Source organism: Plectropomus leopardus, chromosome 21 (assembly GCF_026936395.1).
Source record: "Plectropomus leopardus strain MGB_pleo_1.0 chromosome 21, ASM2693639v1, whole genome shotgun sequence".
Taxonomy (NCBI): Eukaryota; Metazoa; Chordata; class Actinopteri; order Perciformes; family Serranidae; genus Plectropomus; species Plectropomus leopardus.
Window position 1 is genome coordinate 22,275,068 of NC_142196.1, and position 21,743 is coordinate 22,296,810.

Genomic DNA, 21,743 nt, shown 5'->3' on the forward strand with positions numbered 1-21,743 from the left:
AGTCTACTTGCCTCTTTCTCTCTTTTCAGTGGATTATAGTGATATGTGTGTGTGTGTGTGTGTGTGGGTGTGTGTATGTGGGTGTGTGTGCAGTGGTGTCTTTGTGTGGTCCATTGCCTCTGGGCTGTGATTATTTAAAGGGTTAAGGACATGGGTCTGGTATTTGGCAAGTTTTATTGTCTGCCCAGGATGCCATGACTCCACTATATATTAACATAACAAATAGCTTTAATATTATGCTCCGAATGTCTTATAGAGCTCCTTTAATAAACTTAATAATTTCAACAATCAATCAGTTGTCAAGATTGGTGTTTTCATTTATCTGTTGATCTTAATTCAAATAATCATCTGATCAATTTGGGACTACCCTCTAAAAGTGCAGCTGCATTTGCTTCCCTCTAAATGATTTGTAAGTGTGTCAGCGCATGCATGTTCATCATGGCTATTTGTCCTGCATTAATAGAGGTTAAATGTGAGATGGCTGGTGTCTGATGTAGTTCAGTGAATCATCAGCCCCTGTGCTGTGTGTTACTTCCTCTCCTGCTCTTCCTTTCCCTCACCCACCAGAGCATCATCATCATCATTACCCGTGAATTCTTTCCCACTTAACAACCCTCTGCAATTACATCTAATCATCGCACCTCTGTTCTGCAGTTCCTCCCTGTGTAAGAATACTGCAGGCAATTATTTGACGGCTCCGAATAAACAAGGCTGATTAGGAAATACTCATTCCCCTGTACAGAGGACCCAGTCTGTAGCTGAGATTCAGCACTTAGTGTTTGTTATCTCAGTTGTTGTCTGTCTCTTAGTCTGGGCATTATGTCGGCTCGCTCTCAGCTTGTATGTAAACTTCAGAGCTCCGTCAAAATGCTGTTTGGCCGCAGCCCAAAAGTTAGATTGGCAAAAGTCAGCCGAGGTGTTCCCATATGTGCTGTGTTAGCAAACAAAGTGTCGACCTTGGCATCCTGACTGTTTTTTTTTTTTTTGTTTTTAAATAGAGGCATTTTTTTCTCTGCTGGGAGAGACAATCCCTCCGAGGTTTCACACTTAACATCCTCACACAACCTCCGCTTCTGGCTCCATCACGCCACATATGGGTTGTTAGATTTACCAGAGGAATCTGGTTTTTGAGGGATGTTTAACAAGAAGCTGCCAAATGGAGAATTCCCCACGGGGCGTTTGACCTCCCATTCTGGCTCCGAATGTGGATGGAAGCTCCGTCATGCTCTGCGTTGCACTAACCGCTCAGAGAAACAGCCCCGCCGAAGGGCCTTTGGACAACTATTTGACATCACAGATGACGGGCTTCAGATGTGCTGGCTGTAATCACGCTGAGAAACAGAGCGGACAAAGAGGCGTTCGCTCTGCTTCGACAGCCGTTTTGGCTCAGCGCAGAGGTGGGAGTGTTGGATTGCGCTGCTCCTACAGATGAGGCCTGACACGGTGAGAAGAAGAAGACAGAGGACGGGGAGCTTCAGTGGCATGTGACCAGAAGTTTACTGGTTCAAATCTAGGACAAAGTGTCCTAGAGCAATGGATTTGAGGGGGTGTGTCCACCCAGTGTGTCACAAGATCAACTATAGGGGTCATTAGATGATTGACAACAAAGAAGAAGCTTTTTCTTGTAAAGTACTGGATAGATTAATGTTTTAAAGCTGCTAAAATGTACTTTAATGTAGGGCTGAGTATTGTTTGAAAACTTTTACTTTGAAAAAAATGATTGCTGAGAGACAGTTGATTGTAGAAAAACCAAAACAATATTTTTTTGACATCATATTTTGAGAACTATGGACAAAATAAGCCAAACTTGTTTGACATTGGGGGATTGTGCTGATTCATTTTCTTGCTGAAAGTTGGATGAGAAGGCTCATATCTGCACATTAAATTTGACACTACAGTTAGCAGCCAATAAGCTGAGTGTTGCACAAACACTAGAAGCAGAGTGAAACAACTGTCAGCACCTCCAGAGTTTACTAATAACCGTGGTGAATATTGTTTGTTTAATGAAATACAAAAATAAAAATGTAAGAGCAATAATTCACTGTTTTATGTGAGTTAATGTTCCTTAAATGTCATCTCAAACAAAGGCATCTGCATAAGAATGTGGCCTACATAATAATATAGTCAGAAATAAGCAAAAATATTTTTTGAACTAACTGAGGAGAGACTTTGCAACCGCGGCCAAATATTTTTCATTATCTGTTTAGAAACCACTGAGATTATCACAACAGTGAGAATTCTTGGTCCACCTTAAGAGTCCACCTTAAAAAAAGGCTAGCTGCTTGCTTACTTCAGTAACAAATAGCCTTTTTACACATTGCACTGCTACATTATATTTAGTACTCTGTGCTTTGGTCACTAAAGCCTGACTGTCATGTCACCGTTACACACACACTCTCTTAGCTGCACACTTGCAGTGCACACAATTTGGCACTACAATGAGGCACAAAATCTGCGTTGAGATTTGGTCCAGCATTTACTTGCTGTATTGGAAACTGTGCCATATGGGCACCACGTTTTTGTGCAAACTTTCATCAGTCAGACAGTTTTGAAACACTACAGGCACATTTTAGCTCTATTTTTCCAAAGATTTAACAGTCAGCACTCCACAATAACCAAAGGCAAAGATGCAAATTTCTCCACCAACAGGAGTCTCAGCACCAAAACCACAGGATGTCTTAATTATCCGACTGAATGATCACATTTCCAAGCTCAACATGAATCTGTGTTTCCGAATTCCTCAAAGGCAACCTGTTCAGGATTCTTCTCTGAGGAAGTTATTTCGGGAAACGTAGGAAACAACTGTAGTAGAGGCCGACCCGGCAGATTGAGAGAAAGTGAGCGCAGCAGAGAAAAAGCACACTTCAGCACACTACATTGTAAAATAACTGAAGGACCACACTGAGCATCACACACTGTTCAAATCCGCTCTCTCTCGGGTGAACGTGGGTAATAATGCGAGCGTGAAGCGGGGGCTTTGCTGAAGAAAGAGTTCCCCTGGAAAAATAACAGTTAGAAGAAGAGATGTCCTCATCAGGCTGTCTTCACCTGTTTGCAGCTCCGACTGTATGATAAATCCTCTCGCGCTGTAAGCCTGAAACTGGGGTTCGGATGTGTTTAACAGACGTGTGCTTCATAGTTATTATCTCCTTGTAATCCCGCAGAACAAGGATTTCCAATTCCTGGATTGCTGTAAAGACAAGCTTATCTTAGCTCTCAGCCAGGAGTGGCCTTTAATAAGTCCTTGTGGCATGTCTTATTTCATAATCATGTGTAGTTCTGGTTTATGATATTACACGCCAGCAAAAATAGTCTTAATATTCTTGGACAGCGCACCATGGGAACTGAGTACTTTTCAGTGTGTGTGTTGGTGTGTGTATGTGTGTGTGGTATCTCAGAGGAGCAGAGAGAAGATGTTTCGCTGCCAGTGTGCTGAAACATTTCTTATAATCATCTGAACTCTATCATTAACCGTTGGCACATTTGTCTGGTCTGGCTAGCCGCACATGCACACAGACACATTGGTATGTAGGGTGTGTTTGTCTAGTAGCAGCTTTTCCTCTCATGTTGTGCGTAAGCTCCCTACTACGCCTACACTACACGCTGTGCAGCTTCTTTTCTTTTTTTTTTTGTTTGTCCGAGCGTTTTGTGCATAGCTGGCATTTTATTGAGGATATCATCCCGCGGCCAGTCTGCCAAAGCGCTGAAAAAGCTGTTTTATTTTTCTTCTCTCCGACATGTGTTGAAGTGAAACCAGCTGTCTCAATTCCATATCAAAGTTTACAGACCTTTTTTTCCCTTTTGTAGTCTCGTTTTACCTCCAAAACAGATTGTGTTTGTTGTCAAGTTGCGTAAAGCTTCGAAATTCCAGTCCCGGTGCTTTGATTGGCCGTGTCACCGGACTGAGAGATTTATGCCCCTTTTGCTGATTTTTTGTGGACGCTTTCTGTCAATGTGTGACCTGTTTTTCCAAATACTCCGAGCAGACCGACTCTCCACCCAGTCTGAGCAGGATAAGTCAGAGAAGCAGAAAGGCTGGGTCAAAGAAGTTCACTGAGGGACTCTAGCGCTACATTTTCACTTTTATCATTCACTACCAAAAGTCTAAAAAGCTGCTCAATATGCCCACTACTAATACATATAATTTCACCCAGAGAAACATAACATATAAGTAATCAACTCATCATTCAAGATGTAGCAGGATCAAGGAGTTTTTAATTTTATTTTTTAAACTTTGATTAAAAAATGCTTAATAAATACCTTGTATATTGTCCACCTTGAAAAAGAAGTCATAACCAATGCCCAAATATGAGGCGGAGCAAATACAGTTACATGCAGGCAGTGAGAAACAGCAGAATGACCCGAAATCACATCAGCACTGTAAGGCATGATAAATAATGGGGATAATCTTCTGCCATCCTGGAAATGACCTCATTAGAAAAGGTTAATGTTTTTGCAAAGATTTCATATCTAAGTCATCAGTAGGTCTAGTAGATCGCACAAAGTCAAATTATTAATCTGGAAGTTTTTTAGTCAGTATAATTTTTTCTACATGCTCATTACTGAAATGCTTCTTTCAGGCAGACAGGGGATATAACTTTTCATCCTGCACTCATTTCAGCAGAATCTACAGGCAAACATTAACAAACCAAGTTATGAATTCAGGATGTTAGATAGGTAGAAGATGTATATATATTTTGCAACAGTAGATCTTTTGCCATCATCTGCTTGGCATCTAAAACGCGACCTCTGACTGCAGAGGCTGCCGAACCTGTCAGTGCTTTGTCAGGTGACATCATTAGATTCCTGAGAGCTGAAGTTCAAATATTTACAAAGCTGACCCCGTGTCCCATTTTAGAGCTGCGAGCTCTCCAAGTGTAACCAAAATGGCAACAATCTGGGCGAAAAAGAAAATAAATCACAAATATTTAGGCACTTGTTGCTCCTAACAACACAACAAGAGTCTCTCATCGTGGCAACTGCTGCGCTGACTCACCCGTATCCCAAAATGAGAAGAAGTCCAAAGTGATCTCGGCTGGATTTTTTTTTCAGTCTGGCAAGAACGTACGGGTGACGATGATGGTGTTGGCAGCAGCTCCAATGTATGACCTAGATCCTCACACTAAGTCATGTAGGTGGGTGAGTCTTCTCTGGATGTGCAGAGATTTGTTTGAAATTAGAGGGACAGAAAGAAAACGAAAAGGATGCAGAGGAAGAATTGAGTGGAATAAAGACTTTACAATGAGGAAAATGAGAAGTGAAAACATGACAAAGCAGCAAGAAGAGGCCCTTTAAATCCTAAAAGCCTGTAGCTCAGTGATACTCAACTTATGGTCCATGGGCCAAATCTGGCCCCCCATAGGGTGCCAGGTGGCTGGTGGCCTCCTAACTAGTTTTTAAATTCACATTAACAATGAAGTTATTCACACTGGGAATTGTTTTTGTACTTTTAGTATAACATGCCAGAGTGCATAAAACAGCATCAAAACAGAGCTTAATTTTTCCAAAAAGTGGAGGATCCCCAACACCCGACGGAGGTCCGAGCTCAGCCCTTAATATCTTAAAAACCTAGAACTGTCCTAACATCCTAGAAATTTCCTGAAATCCACTAACATCTATAAATTCTAGAAATGTCTTAAAATCGTAGGAGCATCCTGAAATCAGAGAAACATTCTAAAATCCTAGAAACTAGAAACTAACCCTAACCCAAAATACGAAAAATGTCCCAAAGCCCTAAAAGCAACATGCAAAAATCCTAGGAATGTCCTGAAATCCAGAAACATCCTGAAGTCATAGAAATGTCCTAATATATGAAAAACATACTAAAATCCCCAAATGTCCTGAAATCCTAGAAATGTCCTAAAATATGAAAAACATACTAAAATCCCCCAATGTCCTGAAATCCTAGAAATGTCCTAAAATCTGAGCAACCTCCTATAATCCTAGAAACATCTTAAAATCCAGAAATATCCTTAACTCCTAGAAATGTCCAAAAATACAAAAAAAAAATCTAAAATACAAAATCATCCTAAAATCTAGAAAAAGGCCTAAAATTCTACAAATGTGATAAAATTCTAGAATTGTCCTTAAATCATAGAAAAGTCCTGAAGTCCTAGAAATACGTTTGGCTGCTGCGACTTGCCCCTGGCCTCCACTCATTTCACAGAAGTGGACCCCAAACTAAGCAAGTTGATGCTGATGCCTTGGCTGACGGAGAAGCCAAACAGCAGAGCCAAAACTGCTCATTGTTCTGGGAAAAACACCCACAGGCCTCAAACATATGTCTGACAGTGGTTTAAAAACACATGTGAATCCTCCACCTTGAGTTCAATGTCTTTCCACCGAACACATGGACCATTGGGATCAAGTAAACACCTTTAGTGCCAGTTGAAAAGTCAGAGGAAGCATTCAGACTATTATTCCCAGTGGGTTGCACAAAAGAGGAGTCAAGCCAGAATGCGTTTTTGGACTTAAACCTTTGCATTTTTGCCAGATTTATTTAACGTTCTTTGGGCAGTGGTCAATGAATTAGCAAAGAGCTCTTGTCAGGGTGCGCCCATTCGCTGCGGTTTTGAATTTGCTCATCTGAGAACACTTGTATCATCGGCCCGCACTGTTACTGCAGGGCTCTTTTCTCAGCATACAGGAAGCAGATTAACTCGCAACACATTGCCTTCTCACTTCCCTCCTCTGTCAGCTGCGATGATGATTGTCCACACGCTGCTCTTTGATAAGAAAAGTGTGTTCAGCCAAGACCAGATGTGTTCCCAATTTAGCTTTAATATTTTATCAATAGTTCGCTTGTTAAGGAGGAGTTTCCTTTGGTAGTTTGTAGCGGGACTGTTCCACTTTTTAGTGTTTTTGTTTTGGCTGAAATCCTCTTCTTCCCCATAATATCTTATGATAACAATGTCCCATGACATTGCATTACAATGAATCGAGGAGATGTTAGTGTGCTGGGGTCATAGTGAGGTGAAAGTTTCAATCTGGATCCTATTTTCCCTTGTTTTGGTGTTTAAGTGACTAATAGGAACAAAAAAAAAAAGAAAAAAAGCAAAGCAAAAAATTGGTCCAGTATTGAGAGAGAGGGTGACAGCTGGCAAAACATGCAACAAAATGTTTTATCTCTTCAGGGTTGGAATAAAAATATGTGTATGACAGTGGCAAAAACAAAGCACTTTCTGGCCCTGACTGGTTACATTGCAGCCTGTTTTGCAGCTGCAGCCCTCTCACTCAGTACTGGACCAATTACAAAAATTGTTGTTTTCATTAATCACTTGGACACAAACACAAGGGAAAATAGGATCCAGGTTGAAAAGTACTAAAATGACCCTTTAAAACTCAGTTAAGGAAGTAAAAGCAGACCTAGAATGACTAAGCTATTCCTTACTCCTGCTCTCCTGCTTTTTCAGTCTGGGTCCTGAACCCCAATAAGTCTCCTGCAAATGGAAACCAAAAAGTCTGATTAGGTTTTGGCTCAGTTGTATCCAGACGATCATGACTCATGGCAGTTTGAAATTTGGGCATTATCACTGCGCTGTGGAGTCAAATTGTCAGCTCAGATCTGATCACAGTAGAGGCCTTACACAGTGGAGTTTGAGGTGCTGCTAAATTGGAATATTTGTGCATTGGTTTGTTTGCCTCATTATGGGACAACTTTATTACCACATTTTTTTTTTTTTTTTGTATTTAGAGCTTCTCGTGTTCTGGCAGCTCTGCTCAGGTAGAAAATATGACTGTAGTCGACGCTCTGTCATCCCTCTTTATTTAAACTGACACAACAGGGCACTGGAACAGAACGGATGTTTCCCCTTTGTACGAGAAGTCTCTGTGGGAGCAATTATGTATGAGCAACTTTGCCTGTTATGAAATATTGATTGCTCTTTTTTTCTGTCATTTTGAACAATCTTCCTTTTACCCCTGCGTGTCCTGAGAGAAGTTAAATCTGCTTTGCATCATTTTGCATGAGAGCTTGTCAGTTCTATATCTCATTAGCCTAAATTTAGACTTGATATTGTCCAGCGGCTGCACTGTACTGGACCACACATAAGTCCACCAGTGTTGGGCGAGCGGTACTTGAAGGCTGAAGTCGTCCATACAGTGGAACAGAGACAGAGCTCAGTCCAGCTCCAGATCCCTGTGGCATGAAAGGAATCCTCTGTTGGCGCTGGTCGCTGACTCCTTCCCCTCTGAGAGAGACCATCGTTTTACTGGTCTGCTCTCAGCAGACATTGCAGCCTTTCATCTCTCAGAGGAAGGGCAGCTGCTCCTGGGCTCCTCTCGGCTCGGTGGGAGTTTGGAGGCAGAGTAGGGAATGGAAATACAGTGGTATGTCATGACAGTTAGATCTGAAGATGATTAATGGTGGACAGTGGTGACGTGGTGGATGTGATAGTTGATAAAGTTGTCAACTACTTTGATAATAGTATTTCTAGAGCTAGAACAATAAATCGGTCAGGCTGATATAAATCTACATCGAGAAAGCTGAGATTTGTTGCCTCGTTCAAGCCCTAAAACAGCATTCTTTATGATCAAACCCTGGCTGCAAACGTGCACTGTGCAGAGAATCAGAAATAGGGTAGGATGATTTCTGACTTTAGTCTTTCAATAAGTTATTTTTGTCATTTGGAGCCAGCAATATGCCAGGTTTCCTAATGCATCTTTTAAGTGATTAGTTCTTATAAAGGGGACTGGGGTAATTAATGGAACATCGGTGCAATTTGAGAAGGAAAACACTCTTGAGGAGCATAAATAATACATTACAATTTGGCCCAAGCGTTTTGCAAAAGGAAGATGAAAGAGTCATTTTTTTTCTGATAATAGAAATCTGTGAGGATGTGAGTTAAATACACAATAGACTTAATTTTATTCCTCTGAAATGTGGATGCAGCGTTCTTTCAGTTGCATCACTTCATCAGTCGTATTTAAAACATCTCTTTAAGTTCTGTCTAATCACTCTGTCATGTTTTATGTATTTTGATCCTAATAATTTGCTGTTTTACATCTACATTAGAGGCCAATAAACTCATTTACATCAAATCATTCTCAAAGTCAGAAATGCTCAGATGCACATGCTTCTGTCATTATTCTGTTCAGGCCTTCGTCTCCACCGCAATCGATTTTATTAGTGTGTACTGGCTGCTGTAAAAAGATTACGACCCTGTTGATGAAAAGCACAGCCTCATGATTTAATTAAACCTTCTTAAGATTCTGTATGATGAGTTCATTGAGTCCCGGAGGTCCCTGTTGTGCTGCTCGTCTCTGTTTTTCCACCTTGGCATCGATCACATCCTCTTTTCTGTCCTCACTGTCATTTGCAGACGGTGGACATCCATAAAGAGAAGGTGGCCAGGCGGGAGATCGGGATCCTCACCACCAACAAGAACACGTCGAGGACCCATAAGATCATAGCGCCTGCTAATATGGAGCGACCTGTCAGGTACATCAGGAAGCCCATCGACTACACTGTACTGGACGATGTCGGCCATGGCGTCAAGGTGAGCAGATTTCCTCATTTTATTGTATGTTTCTGGTATTTTCTCCACTTTGGATCTGCTCCCTAATCAGATTTCTCTACACTTAGTTCCTCTGCTTCTGTTCTCCCACTTTCTTCTTTCACTATATCTAATTTTCTTCCCTCCCCCCTCTCTGTTTCTTGCCAGAGGTATTCCTATCTTCCTTCTTCGCTTCTCTCTCCCACTTTGACTCGTTTTCTGGCTCACACTCCATCTCTTGTGCTTTCTCTTTCATCTTCAGAAAGCAACCCTTTCTGACCCTACAGGAATATGTTTCAGTGTGGGTTGGTGGGAACGGGTTGGGGGTGGAGAAAAAAAAAGTGATTACATCATACAGCTTTCAGATAACAGCTCTATTCTTAGAGTGTCGTGAAAATGGCGAGCAGAGCACAAATTTGTGAGACGTTTTTAAAGGCACTTAGGCCCAGGACCGTCCTCATAATCTCCAGTTTCTGTAAACCAGTGATACTCAATTTATGGCCTGTGAGCCAAATCTGCCCCCCCTCAACCATTTTCTAATACACAGTTAGAATAAAGTGATTGCGACCAGCTGTTTTTGTACTTTCAGTATACATAAGGTGTATAAGGAGTGCATAAAACATCATCATAATAGAGCTTGTTTCTAAAAAAAAAAAAGTACCAGTGGAGAATCCTCTGCTCCCCCCAACAGAGGTCCTAGCTCAGCCCCTAATGTGCTAAAATTTTAGAAATATCCTAAAATCTTAGGAATATCCTAAAATCGTATTAGAGACGTATTGAAATCCTAGAAATATCTTAAAAACTCCAGAAACATCTGAAAAAACTAGAAACATCCCAAAATCGGAATAGTCCTAAAATCCTAGAAATGACCTGGAATCTTATAATTGCCCTGAAATCATTGAAATGTCCTAAAATCATCATATCCTAAAATCCTAGAAATGTAATAAAATCATAGAAATGTACTAAAATCATAGAAATATATATATAAAAAAAACTTTTAAAAACTTCTCAAAATCCTAGAAACATCCTAAAATGCTGGAATAGTCTTAAAATCCTAGAAATGTCTAGAAGTGGTCTGAAAGCTTTGAAATGCTCTAAAATCCTAAAAAAAAAAAAAGAACTCCTGAAATAGTAGACCTAGAAATGTCCCAAAATCCTAAAAATGTCCTAAAATCTTTGAAATGTCCTAAAATCTTGGAATAGTCCTAAATTCCTAGAAATGTCGTAAAATCTTAGAATTGTCCTAAATTCCAAGATATGTCTTAAATTCCTTAAAATGTACTAAAAGTTTAGAAATGTTCTAAAATCCTAGAAACACGTATGGGGCTGTTTTGTAAAAGCGGCCGCCAAGCAGGTCGAGTATTCCCACTGCAAACCTTTGGGGAAGAATGATGTAGTTACTGTTAGATTAGTAGATTATTTTCACGTTAGTAAAACCCGAAAGGCGGCAGAGAAGCTGATTTTAATGTGATAAACTCTGATGATCCAAAAGTGACATTTGCACTCCCTCCCGTCATTACGGCCCACTTTAGGGGTCACAGGGTCGTCCTGACAGCGGTAATAATGACATCATTTCCTGACGGCTGGAGGCATTTTTGTGATCTCCACCGTCCCCTCTGAGAGTCCTCTGGCCCATCAATCAGCCAATCAATTGCAGCTTTCAGACAGATTGGATTAGAGGCCCGCCATTACCGTCCCGTAACGTTTCAGGCATTGATAAGGCAGGATAAAAGCCATTGTGTCACTCTCAATTCACCGTGTTGGGAATTACTGTGGACCCCTCCGTCATGGTGGGAGGGTGTCACGGCTAATGGGGAGCGAAAGATTTTATTTGGGTGTGTTTGCCATAACAGGGACCAGGTTTTCACAGAGTATAATGGACTTTTTGTTCTTAAAAATATACAAGGATGTTGTTTTGTTACATAAAATAACTATTTCCTACTAAAGCAAGAATTCAACATTTTTTGGAAATTTGCTTAACTCACTTAAGAATGAGGTAAAAAAAATGAGACCACTCTCATGTCTGTACACTAAATATGGAGCTATAAGGTGGAAAGCTGTTATCTTAGCTCAGCACATTGACTAGAAGTGGGGGTGAATACCCTGCTTGGTTCTCTCCAAAGTACCTAAAATAAATTATTGACATATTGTGTGTCATACATGTGCGGTAATTATTTCATGGTATAAACTGGTGTTTATACTGCTGTGCAGATATTTGGAGAGAGCCTGGCCAGAGACTTTTCAGAAATTAGATGAGGCATTTTATACCACATATCTTCCAAAAATTCTGACACTGAAAGGGCATTTTTCAGACAAATCAGGAGAAAACGAAATTTGATTAAACGAAATTTAATTTGAACGAAATTGATAAGTGATTATCGATATTCTAACAACAAACTTAATTTTGACAGAATTCTGACTCCTATGAAAAAAATAATGAACACTTAAATTTACATGAGTATCTAGTTAATTTTATTTAATGAGAACTTTTCTCATAATTCTGAGATAATAATCTTGTTTATTTCCATGTGCAGATTAGCTTTTTTTTTTTTTTTAAACAGGAGAAGAAGGCAATGAGCGACTTAAGGAGAAGACCCAAAAATAAGGGGGGAAAAAAGTACAAAAAAGTACTGTTAGACCTATTAAACCTGAAAATGATCAATCAATAAATAAATAAATAATTAAAACAAACAAACACAAAAAAAAACATAAAAGTAACATTAAAATTTTAAAAAAAAGGAAAAAAAAATGGATTAAAAAAATTTATAATCTTAAAAGTTTAAATTGATTGTTGTGATAATCAGAAATACATCTCTCTGGACATATTTTACAAGCTTTTTTGAAAAAGTAATTTTACAAATGTGCTATCTGTGGGACATTTCTTGCAAAATTGCTCTCTGCTTTTCTCCCCCATGCTTTTGAATGAAATCCAACCAATTATTCAGATTTAAAAGTATTAAATACTTGTGAAAGGCATCTGAATGCAGCACATGAAAGATGTTGATCCAGGTTTCAAAGGGTTACACAGAAGAGTTGCTCAAAATTAGGATACCACCACATCACTGCACAATAGTGTCAAATCACCGAAACCGTTGTGCTTCACGGCTGCTTTGAGAGTGTTTGATGCATCTATTTTAAGACCATTACATATTACTCTGGGCCTAATCTCAGCGGATTTTCTCCTTTAAATGTCTTTATGAACGCTCAGTGAATGTGATGGGGAACGCACACACCCACACACACGCTGCTGCAGCCGTCCTACATCACTCACCTCCTTTCATCTATGCATGTCACAGCCCAAAGAGCCAATCAATATTTAACGTCAATACTCTATATTCATTCATATATTACCCTGTGATGGCTGCTGTCAGATGCCCGGCTTGTATAGAATATCTTTCGCCATGGTTTACTTACTGACCAGAATCAATACTTTAATGGGAGTTTAAATCATGTCTATTGCTTTCAGTTTACTGTGAAACTCGCCACATGTAGCCGAGCGTTCGTGCCGGCCTAAATGTTGAATTTGTTTTATGGCTTCATCCAGTGTTTGTTCAGTAAAACATCAAAGCTGTGAGCTGTAACACAGAGAAGAGACATCATGTAGCGCTCACATACATTATTGAAAAGAAGCTGTTCTCAGATCCAATAGAGCAATAAAAAAAGAGGAATTGAGAGAAAAGAGAAGGTGAAATTCATCTGGTAGATAATCTGAACGTTACATCAATAATAGGTGGAATCTCACAGCCAGCAGATCTGGATGTTCCTGTATATCAAGTCTTCCTGACAGTGAAGCGATGCTTTTATCTTTAATAAGAAAATCGAGTTTTATTGTTCCAGTCAGCTGATGTTTAATCTAGTCAGGTGGGATGATGTCAGGTGTTTTGAAGTTAGATTGTATTACTTTTATATTTAGTGTTGTGTCAGTTATGAGTTTACAGAATAGGAGTTTTTGGCTTTTAGTTGAATTGATTGATTTACAAAATCTTGACTGCCTTCACAAAAAAAAAGTCTGTTTATGCATGTGCAGAAGTTAGCAAGTACCACTCTCTTAAAGCAGAAAAAGACAGTTTTTTATTTTAACATTATTATGAAATCATTGTGAAATTAGTACTAATTGCACAGTATAATGTTTATGTAATAATGACACCATCTGAGTTTAGATTGGTTCCCTACAAGTCTCGCGTTTGCTTTGCAATTCAGTCTGCCGCCGGAAACGATCACTCGAGAAGATGAAGGCTCGACTTACAAAGAAAGTGAATCAACAATTGTGTAACCAAAACAGGAAGAGAACTGCACGTTTGTTTTCCCCAGTAGATATTGGTAGCTATCCGATCACCTAAAAGCCCTTTTCAAGCCAAATTACTCAGGTTTAAGAGACTTAACAAAAAATGACATATAAAGAGAAATAAGTGCAGAACGTACATATACATTTATTGGCTACTGCTGAAAAAGGTCAATCATAACTGGTATCAAAGACACAATTTGATTTCATGAATATCTTAAATATATCATTTAAAATATTCTAGCCAATTAGTTCACTTACCAATCACATTTTTAGGCGCTGATGGCATCAAGTCACCGATTTTGAAATTCTTTATTCTGAGCTTGTAGTAGCTTTCAGACATAACACATTAGCCACTGTCATTTTTGACACCCGTAAGTATAGTTCATCACGAAATATTTGTCATTTTTTGGGATGTATTCTGAATCTCAGGAAGTGTTTCTGTCCTTAAACCTGAAGGATGACCTGACGGACTCACCTAACTCTAGCAGACTGCATTGCTCTAGATTTCACCCTCGCTTGACAAGCTAAGCCTTTCTGGACTTGATAATGACCTTAATCTGAACCTGTCTGTCCGTCGAGTCAACTTGAATGCTGCTAAAGCATTTCCACACAGACAGCCTGGTTTGTGCAGCAAAACAGAGATACAGCATTAGCTGGGAAGATAAGGGAAGGCGGTAGCAGGCCTTTGCATTCATAGTGTGACCTAGATTGTAAATTGAATCTCGTCTGGCTCTGATAACCCGCGGAGAGTGAAATTTGAATGTGAAATTTACCGTTCACAGCTGCACTGATGGTGTTTTCTGTTTTTAGAGAGGCTGAGGTCGCCTCATGCTGACCTACGCTATGAATTTGCTTTTTTGCTTCATCTTCTCTCATGGTTTTGTGATGCTACAGTGCTTTCCGTAAAGGCCACTGGGGAAGCTGCATTATAGATGAGCCACTTGACTCTGCAGTTGTCAAACCCCGCTGCTCTGTTGGCTCTATATTCTCTTTGACAGCAGACCACACAAGTACAAAGGTGGTTTTTTATCGCTGCCAGTGACGTGATAATCGGAGATTTGAGGCCAAACCTGGATATGAACGGAAAAAAATGAACACAAAGAAGACTTAAAATACATATTTGTGAGACAGCTTTTTGGTGCCCTGTTGAGATAAAAAATGTTTCACTCATGTAGATAGCTCTGCCATCAGATCTCTGTGATTTTCTTCCAGTCTGACTGTGGCACTGGGTGTGGCCCTGTAGGTCTGAGCAACAGTCAGGAGTGTTTTCATCTGTTAGTTTGACTGCAACCGCTGACCAGCCCAGGTCTTAGTAAATGTTTACTCTGTGTAAATACAGCGAGGAATCATTTTCTCCTGCTCGCTTGTACTTTGACTTCTACTGATCCGTTCAGACATGGCCATTTGACATGCCCTCTTTCTGTCTCTCTCTTCTGTGTGCTTTCTCTCCTATGCCCTCATAAGTGGCTTAAAGCCAAGGTAAGCATGGTTTGTCACATGACCCTGTTTTCCTATAATGTATTATTGATAGATTCGTCCAACCCCCTTTCACAGCAAATCCCTGTACATGTGTGATTATTGTTGTCACTTCCCATGTTTTTCCCATTAACAGAATTGTATTAGTAGTCCTCTTAGCATTCCCCAAAAAAACCACAATCTGATGCTCCGTAACACCCTCCTTGTATGTTGTCATTCATGTTACATGTTGTGTAGTAGTCCATGAATGTTCTGTAATTGATTTAAAATCCTTATGGGCTCCCCAGACAAAGCAAACACTCTTTTTCATGAAGGGATAGTAACTCCGAAATAAAAAACGCATAGTTTTCCTCTTACCTGTAAAGCTGTTTATCAAGCAGATTGTTTTGGTGTCAGTTTTGGAGACATTGTTCAAAGAGATGTTTGCCTTCTCTCCAGTGTAAAGGAACAACGTGGCACTCCGCTTTTGGTGCTTAAATCACCAAGACCTTTAAGAAAAAAAAAAAAAAAACTCAACAGCGATGTCTCTTTCCAGAAATCCTGACCTGGTTACTCAAGATAATCCACAGACTTTGTTGTGAGCAGCTTCATGTAAGAGCTATTTTCTTTACACCAAACTACATCCGCTAAACGAATCAAGAAGGAATCGTGCATCAACTCAATATTAGACGTAAACATTAATGGCGAGCTTTGATTATTAGCTAGCTCAGTGGTGCCACAAGAGACAGCAGTATAAAACCGATCTTGAGAAACCAGGTCATGATTTCTGGAAAGAGACTTCGCTGCTAAGTTTTTCTAATGTTTTTTTGGAGTTTTGAGCACTTTATGTGCAACTCACATCAAAACAATCCAAACTGATAAACAGCACTACAGGTTAGAGGAAAAATATGTATTTTTTGATTTTGGAGTGAACTGTCCCTTTAGGTTATTTATAAAGACTTGAAAGTTACATGGAATTTGCAGTACTGTAATTCCACACATTGCTAAATTCAAGGCTTCACTCGTTTGGCCTTTGGTAGTTACGTGTTTGTTAAGAAACAAGTGTTTTGCAAGAAGCCTTGTTGAAACAACCCAGAAGTTTCTAACCTGCAATCAGCCGCAGTCACCCCGTGACTGAGTTAAACACGAGCTGCGGCGGTATTACACAACTCTTCAAACATGACCAACCGAAATATGTTAAAGAGTTGTTATCTGGGCAGCCTGTAACTTTTGATTTTTTTTACAAGAGTAGTAATGGCCCACAGAGTCCGACGTCATTTGTTTGTTAAGTATGTGTTTTTCCTTTTAACCACAGCAACATGGAAACAACCAGTCGATCCGAGGAGGAACATTATCGAGGACCAATCCGCCGACACAGAAGCCACCGAGCCCTCCCATGTCAGGGCGCGGCACGCTCGGGTAAAGATTTCCATTTCAGTCACCATGAAAGGAAAACTAATCCTCTAATTATCAAACACACTGAATGACAAAAACAGAGCACTTGTGTGGGCGATACAAGAACATGCAGTTAAAGTACGTCACATTTTTTCATTTATTTTTAAGATTTTTTTGTGGCTTTTTTCAATTAATTTTTGGTGAAGTGAAATAACACAGTGAACAAACATTACCCACTGAGCGAACAGGATGCCTCGGGGCATAATTTTTTAATATGATTGTGGTTGTGATCGAGGTTTTCGGCTCTTTAAATGACAAAACTGATGTAAGTTAAGCCAGAGTCAAAGAGATCCAGGCAAAAAACTTTTTATCTGTTAGTGGAAGACAGCCCTCACACATTTCGATGAAGCCTGTCGCCGTATGATGCACAGCAGCAGTCAGCGACACTAATCAGATATTAATTCCAAGAGTAAACTGTGATGTGCTCACATGCAGCCTGTAGCACACAGCATCCAGCTGGGTAAACTGATAGGATTTACTACGCTCTAGTGAGCACCGCCCTCGCAGTTTTAATAGTTGGATCTGCACTGAATTATGATCATTCCTGTCCTTGATTTATTATTTATCTGCCTTAGACGCAACACATCCTACAAGACTCTGGAGCCGGTGAAGCCGCCCACGGTGCCCAACGACTACATGACCAGCCCCGCCCGGCTAGGCAGCCAGCACGGCCAGCAGCACAGCCCGGGACGCACGGCGTCGCTCAACCAGAGGCAACGCACACACAGGTAGATGCAACATGAAGAGCAGCAGTCTGTCATGCACACAAACCACTGCGGCTCCTTTAAGTTAATAATTAACTTGATAAATGATGTATGTTTGAGAATTTACTATTTACTGTGTTAAATATAATTTTAAAAATGAGTATTTTTACTTGAGACAAACACTTACAGTGCATGCCCAATATACACGACTGATACACCTAAATTCGTGTCGGTCCCCGGCCCAAGTGGACGCTTATATCCATCTATAATCCCTCGTCCTCTTCTCTACAGCTTCACTTTAGTATTTCCCAACTTTTTTCTCAAAAATGCATGAGTTTTTTTCCTCACAAATTTGGGACTTGATAAATTCAAAGAATATCTGACTTTTTTCTCTCAAATTTGTAAAAATAATCTTCAGTATTCTTTCTCAGAATATGGCTATCTGGTTTTTTTTTTGTTTGTTTTTTTTAAATCTACAGTGGCCCTAATATGCCGTTGTACCCTGCTGATATGATGAAGTTGAGATTTAAACTTCGTAACAAACTTTATGGATAAAGAAAAAAAATGGATTAAATCAGTAGCTGAAATGTTAATCAACTTAGTGCAGCTTTTAATGGTGAGCCAGACAGGTACTTTATACTTTTTCCCTTTTTTTGGATATATATGAGTGGAATTAGTGTTTTAGCTACACCTCTAAATTGATCACTAAATGTGCACTGAGTGTTTCAGTAATGTGAGAGAAACATCTCTCGCCCTCCTTCACGTCTGATAGTTGTAATCTCTTCATTTAGTGCAGCTGTTTGGAGCACTTTCACACCTCTTCCTCCTCTCTGCTTCACTAAATCCAGCGTTTGTCAGACAAGGCTCAGAGGGTTTCTCACCGCGTCCTGAATCACTTTGATATTAATATCTGTAAAAGCCTCTGATATAAAGTGCTGTTTCCAAAAAAACCTAAGTCAACTGCAGCGTGGAAACCCTTGTACATGGCTCTCAAGGATTGTTACCCAGAAGTCTCCACGCAGAGAAAGCGGGGAACGCTTTCATCAAGTTTGAGTTACGAGTGAGTGAAGTCGCCTCATTAGCTAAAAAGCCTGTTATGCTGACTGTGATGCTCATAAATATTATATAACTATTTTATTTCCCCTACTCACGCGTCAACCTCTCTTTCTTGCTCATGTATGTTTGCACGAAGCCGCACTGAAGTTCTTCTACTTTATCAATTAAAACTTTGAGGACGTCTTGTAATTAGCAGCTTAAAGCAGCATCACGGTTACTGATGTGCGTTTTAAAGCTGCTCTGATGTCCCTTTAACAAACTGATGCTGCCAGTAGCCGCCCTGCTTCAGCTAATATTGCTGTGGCATCACTATTTGATTACACAGGCTTGAAGTCAGTTGTGCTTATTCAGCTCATCAGTCTCTGACATCCTCCACTGAAGCCAAAATTCAATATAGTCTTTTATGTCTTCCCGCTGTTATTATCCAACATCTCTCTGTGGGAAGGATTTCACTGTCATATGCAGGTAACGTTGTTTTACGGAAAAAAAACGTGGTTATCACAGTCAGCATCCTGGTAATAAAATGTGATAAATATTAGTTAAACTTTCCAAACGAAACAGCACATTTAAGATGTTTTACGGTGAATGTAACCACTTGGGGAATGTTCACACTGTCAGTTTACATCCACGAAAAGTGCTTTTTTTTCCACTGACAGTAGACGGGTTTCTATTAACCATGAAACTGCGCAAAGTAAAATTGTGAATATAATACATGCTTAATGGAAGCGTGTCAGTTTTATCGCAAAATGTTTTACATTCACATGTAGTGGTATTTCAGGTGAAAAGCCATATTTCACAAAGCAATGATGCAACAGGTGCTACAAGAGGTGTTATATTGCATTGCATAACTCTTTTAAAGTTTTGAATCCATAATTCAGCTCCTTGAAATCCTGGCAAGGATTTGAAGAGTTAAGAAATTCAGTCCGCTAGATAGTAGTTAGTTTCCTTATTGTGAAATATTGATGTAATGTGTAATTCTATTAGCTATTCAAGGCTTCTTTATGTTTTTGATAAATGTTATTTTGTAAATATTGTTACATTGATTATAGGTCATGAAATCCTCGTTATTTTCTGATATGTTTGTAAATATTGTCGTGTTTTTTTAATTGTGCTCACTTTAGGAAATATGTTATTGATCATTTCACTGAGCAAACCTGAAGAAGTAACAGTGTGCAGTGGTCGATTTGCATAGTAAATTTTTTTTCATAAAAGATTTTTTTATATACTGATTCTTTCAGAGGAGTTTGAGCTGAAATTGTGTTGCATTATTTTTTTATGCTGGATCGTGGAAACCCTCATGTTTATCTTCAGGTTATTCAAAGCCTCAAGAACAATTTTCAAAGAGCTTTCAACCTTTCTGTCTTAAATTATGCTCTGGGCTACTTTCTAAGTCTATTTTTTTGTTCCATTTTCATCAAATCACATCATGTCACAACGCCTAAGCACTTACTTTTCACATATTGTTTTTACATTTTGTCCCTTTCACTGAGAACAGTGTCTTTCTCTTCATTGGCTCCAGGGATTTTTTTTAAAACTGTGAGCGACTGAGCTGGAACTTTTTTAAAGCCTCGCTGTGCGTTTACAGTCGGTCGATTTATAAACAGCTCACTGTGTCGAGTGGAGGCTGAAGGAAGGTGGAGAGAGACGGAGCGGAGTGCTTTATGTTTCACAGCGAGCAGCTTTGAAACAAAGCAAAAGCCGGCGAGGAGATAAATGGGTTAGAGAAGGAACTGCTAAGTTATAGAGGGATTAGACTGGATAAATCCAAAACATGTAGATGGAGGGGGGTGAAGAGTGGCGTTCACTTCAAAAAAGGGATGACATGATATTGTTTAGCCTTTATCCCCAAAGACACTGAGCTCCCACCGCCACCAGCATCCTTCAGAGGGGTAACCCCTGCTGTTTGTGCCTGGAGAGCCCTGGGGCCCGACTGACAGGGATCAGAGAGGAGGAGAGGGGGATGATGGTGAAAAGGGATAAAGAGATGTGGGGGGAGGTGAGGTTCAGAGGGAAGAGTCGGAGGAGACGGGGGTGAGGGGTACAGGGAATCGCTTTCCAGGCCGTGAGAGGAAGAGGTCGAAGGATGGTTAGGGGTGAGAGGTGCAGAGAGGGATCAGTTGAGAAGCAGGGATGAAAGAGGCAGGAAAAGGAGAGGTGGGGCTCAAGGGGCAGAAATGAGGATCAAGATCAGCGAAAGAGTGAGAGTGAGAGCGGGAGGGGGGATTTAGTCAGCCGGGCACTGATCTACGAGCCCCAGGGTCAAAAACAGGGTGAAACAGCGCTTATACAGGCTGCTGCAGAGCTGACATACATACCGCATCCCCATGTCCTATATCCTCAGAGGCCGGGGACGGACTGTATTGATAAAATTATAGTTTTTTCTAAACTGTATTACTGGCGTGACTACAATAGCCAAGTTATTTGTTAATCATGCCACTCAACTGAATCACTCTTCTAAAGCTTTTCAGAAAAGAATACTATGATTACCCAAATCTCTCATATCATAACATTAATATTAACATATTTTGGGGTACCTAGTAGCAAACTGGTTTAATTTCTTGCAAAAACAAGGAAAGGATAAATGCTGTTTTTGAGTTTTAGGTGGTTTGCATGAAAAAAATGGACTAAATTCCAGTTTATTCTGCAGCTGATTTTGACCACAAGTCTTTGCCAGAGTGACTCATGTCTTGCTCACCTGGGTGTGTCTCTGCAGTCCTCAGACAAAAACAATCAGTATAATGACAATATGAGTTTTACAGAAGGATCATTTTAAATAGGGCATTAGCACAGACGCAGCAGCGTCCACTTATCTGCAGTGATACCTGGTGTGCAGTCTGAGCAGGCTGCCCTGAATAAAACGATGTCCTCCTTCTCTCCTGTCCGTCTCCTCCCTCAGTGGAAGCAGCGGCGGCAGCACCAGCAGGGAGAACAGCGGCAGCAGCGGTATTGGCATTCCCATCGCCGTGCCTACACCCTCCATCCCCAACTCTGGACCAGGTGAGCTCTGCCGGCTGCACATCATGCAGTCACACTTAGCACAGGCCAGTCAGCCATTGCTGTTATGAAATGAGGGCAGAATCAACCAACTTCAGGCACATTTTAAATCCTGTAATAAATCTTGCTCCACCCTGCCATACGGCGCTGAGAGTTTGTTACCCTTTGCCATGTTTAGGTTAAAAAAACACTTTGGAGTTTAAAAAAGAATATTTGCTTTTTATATCCCAAAGAAATTTCTTTCACACTTGCAAGTCTGGATTGTTTGACCCATATGAAATGAGATAACGTTGTTAAAGT

At 40.2% G+C, this 21,743-nt stretch overlaps 1 protein-coding gene across 5 annotated transcripts in view; it reads left to right on the top strand.

Moving 5' to 3' along the window:
• abi1a (abl interactor 1a) overlaps nt 1–21,743 on the top strand; it is a 57,650-nt gene that overhangs the window by 23,843 nt on the left and 12,064 nt on the right. For 3 of the 5 annotated variants that reach the window (XM_042510297.2, XM_042510292.2, XM_042510298.2), the window contains exons 3-7: nt 9,321–9,497; nt 15,244–15,258; nt 16,550–16,653; nt 17,265–17,417; nt 21,346–21,446. In XM_042510297.2, coding sequence (XP_042366231.1) covers nt 9,321–9,497; nt 15,244–15,258; nt 16,550–16,653; nt 17,265–17,417; nt 21,346–21,446 — 550 coding nt within the window. The remainder of the gene's footprint in view (nt 1–9,320; nt 9,498–15,243; nt 15,259–16,549; nt 16,654–17,264; nt 17,418–21,345; nt 21,447–21,743) is intronic. The other 2 variants (XM_042510291.2, XM_042510293.2) reach the window with 1 other exon arrangement.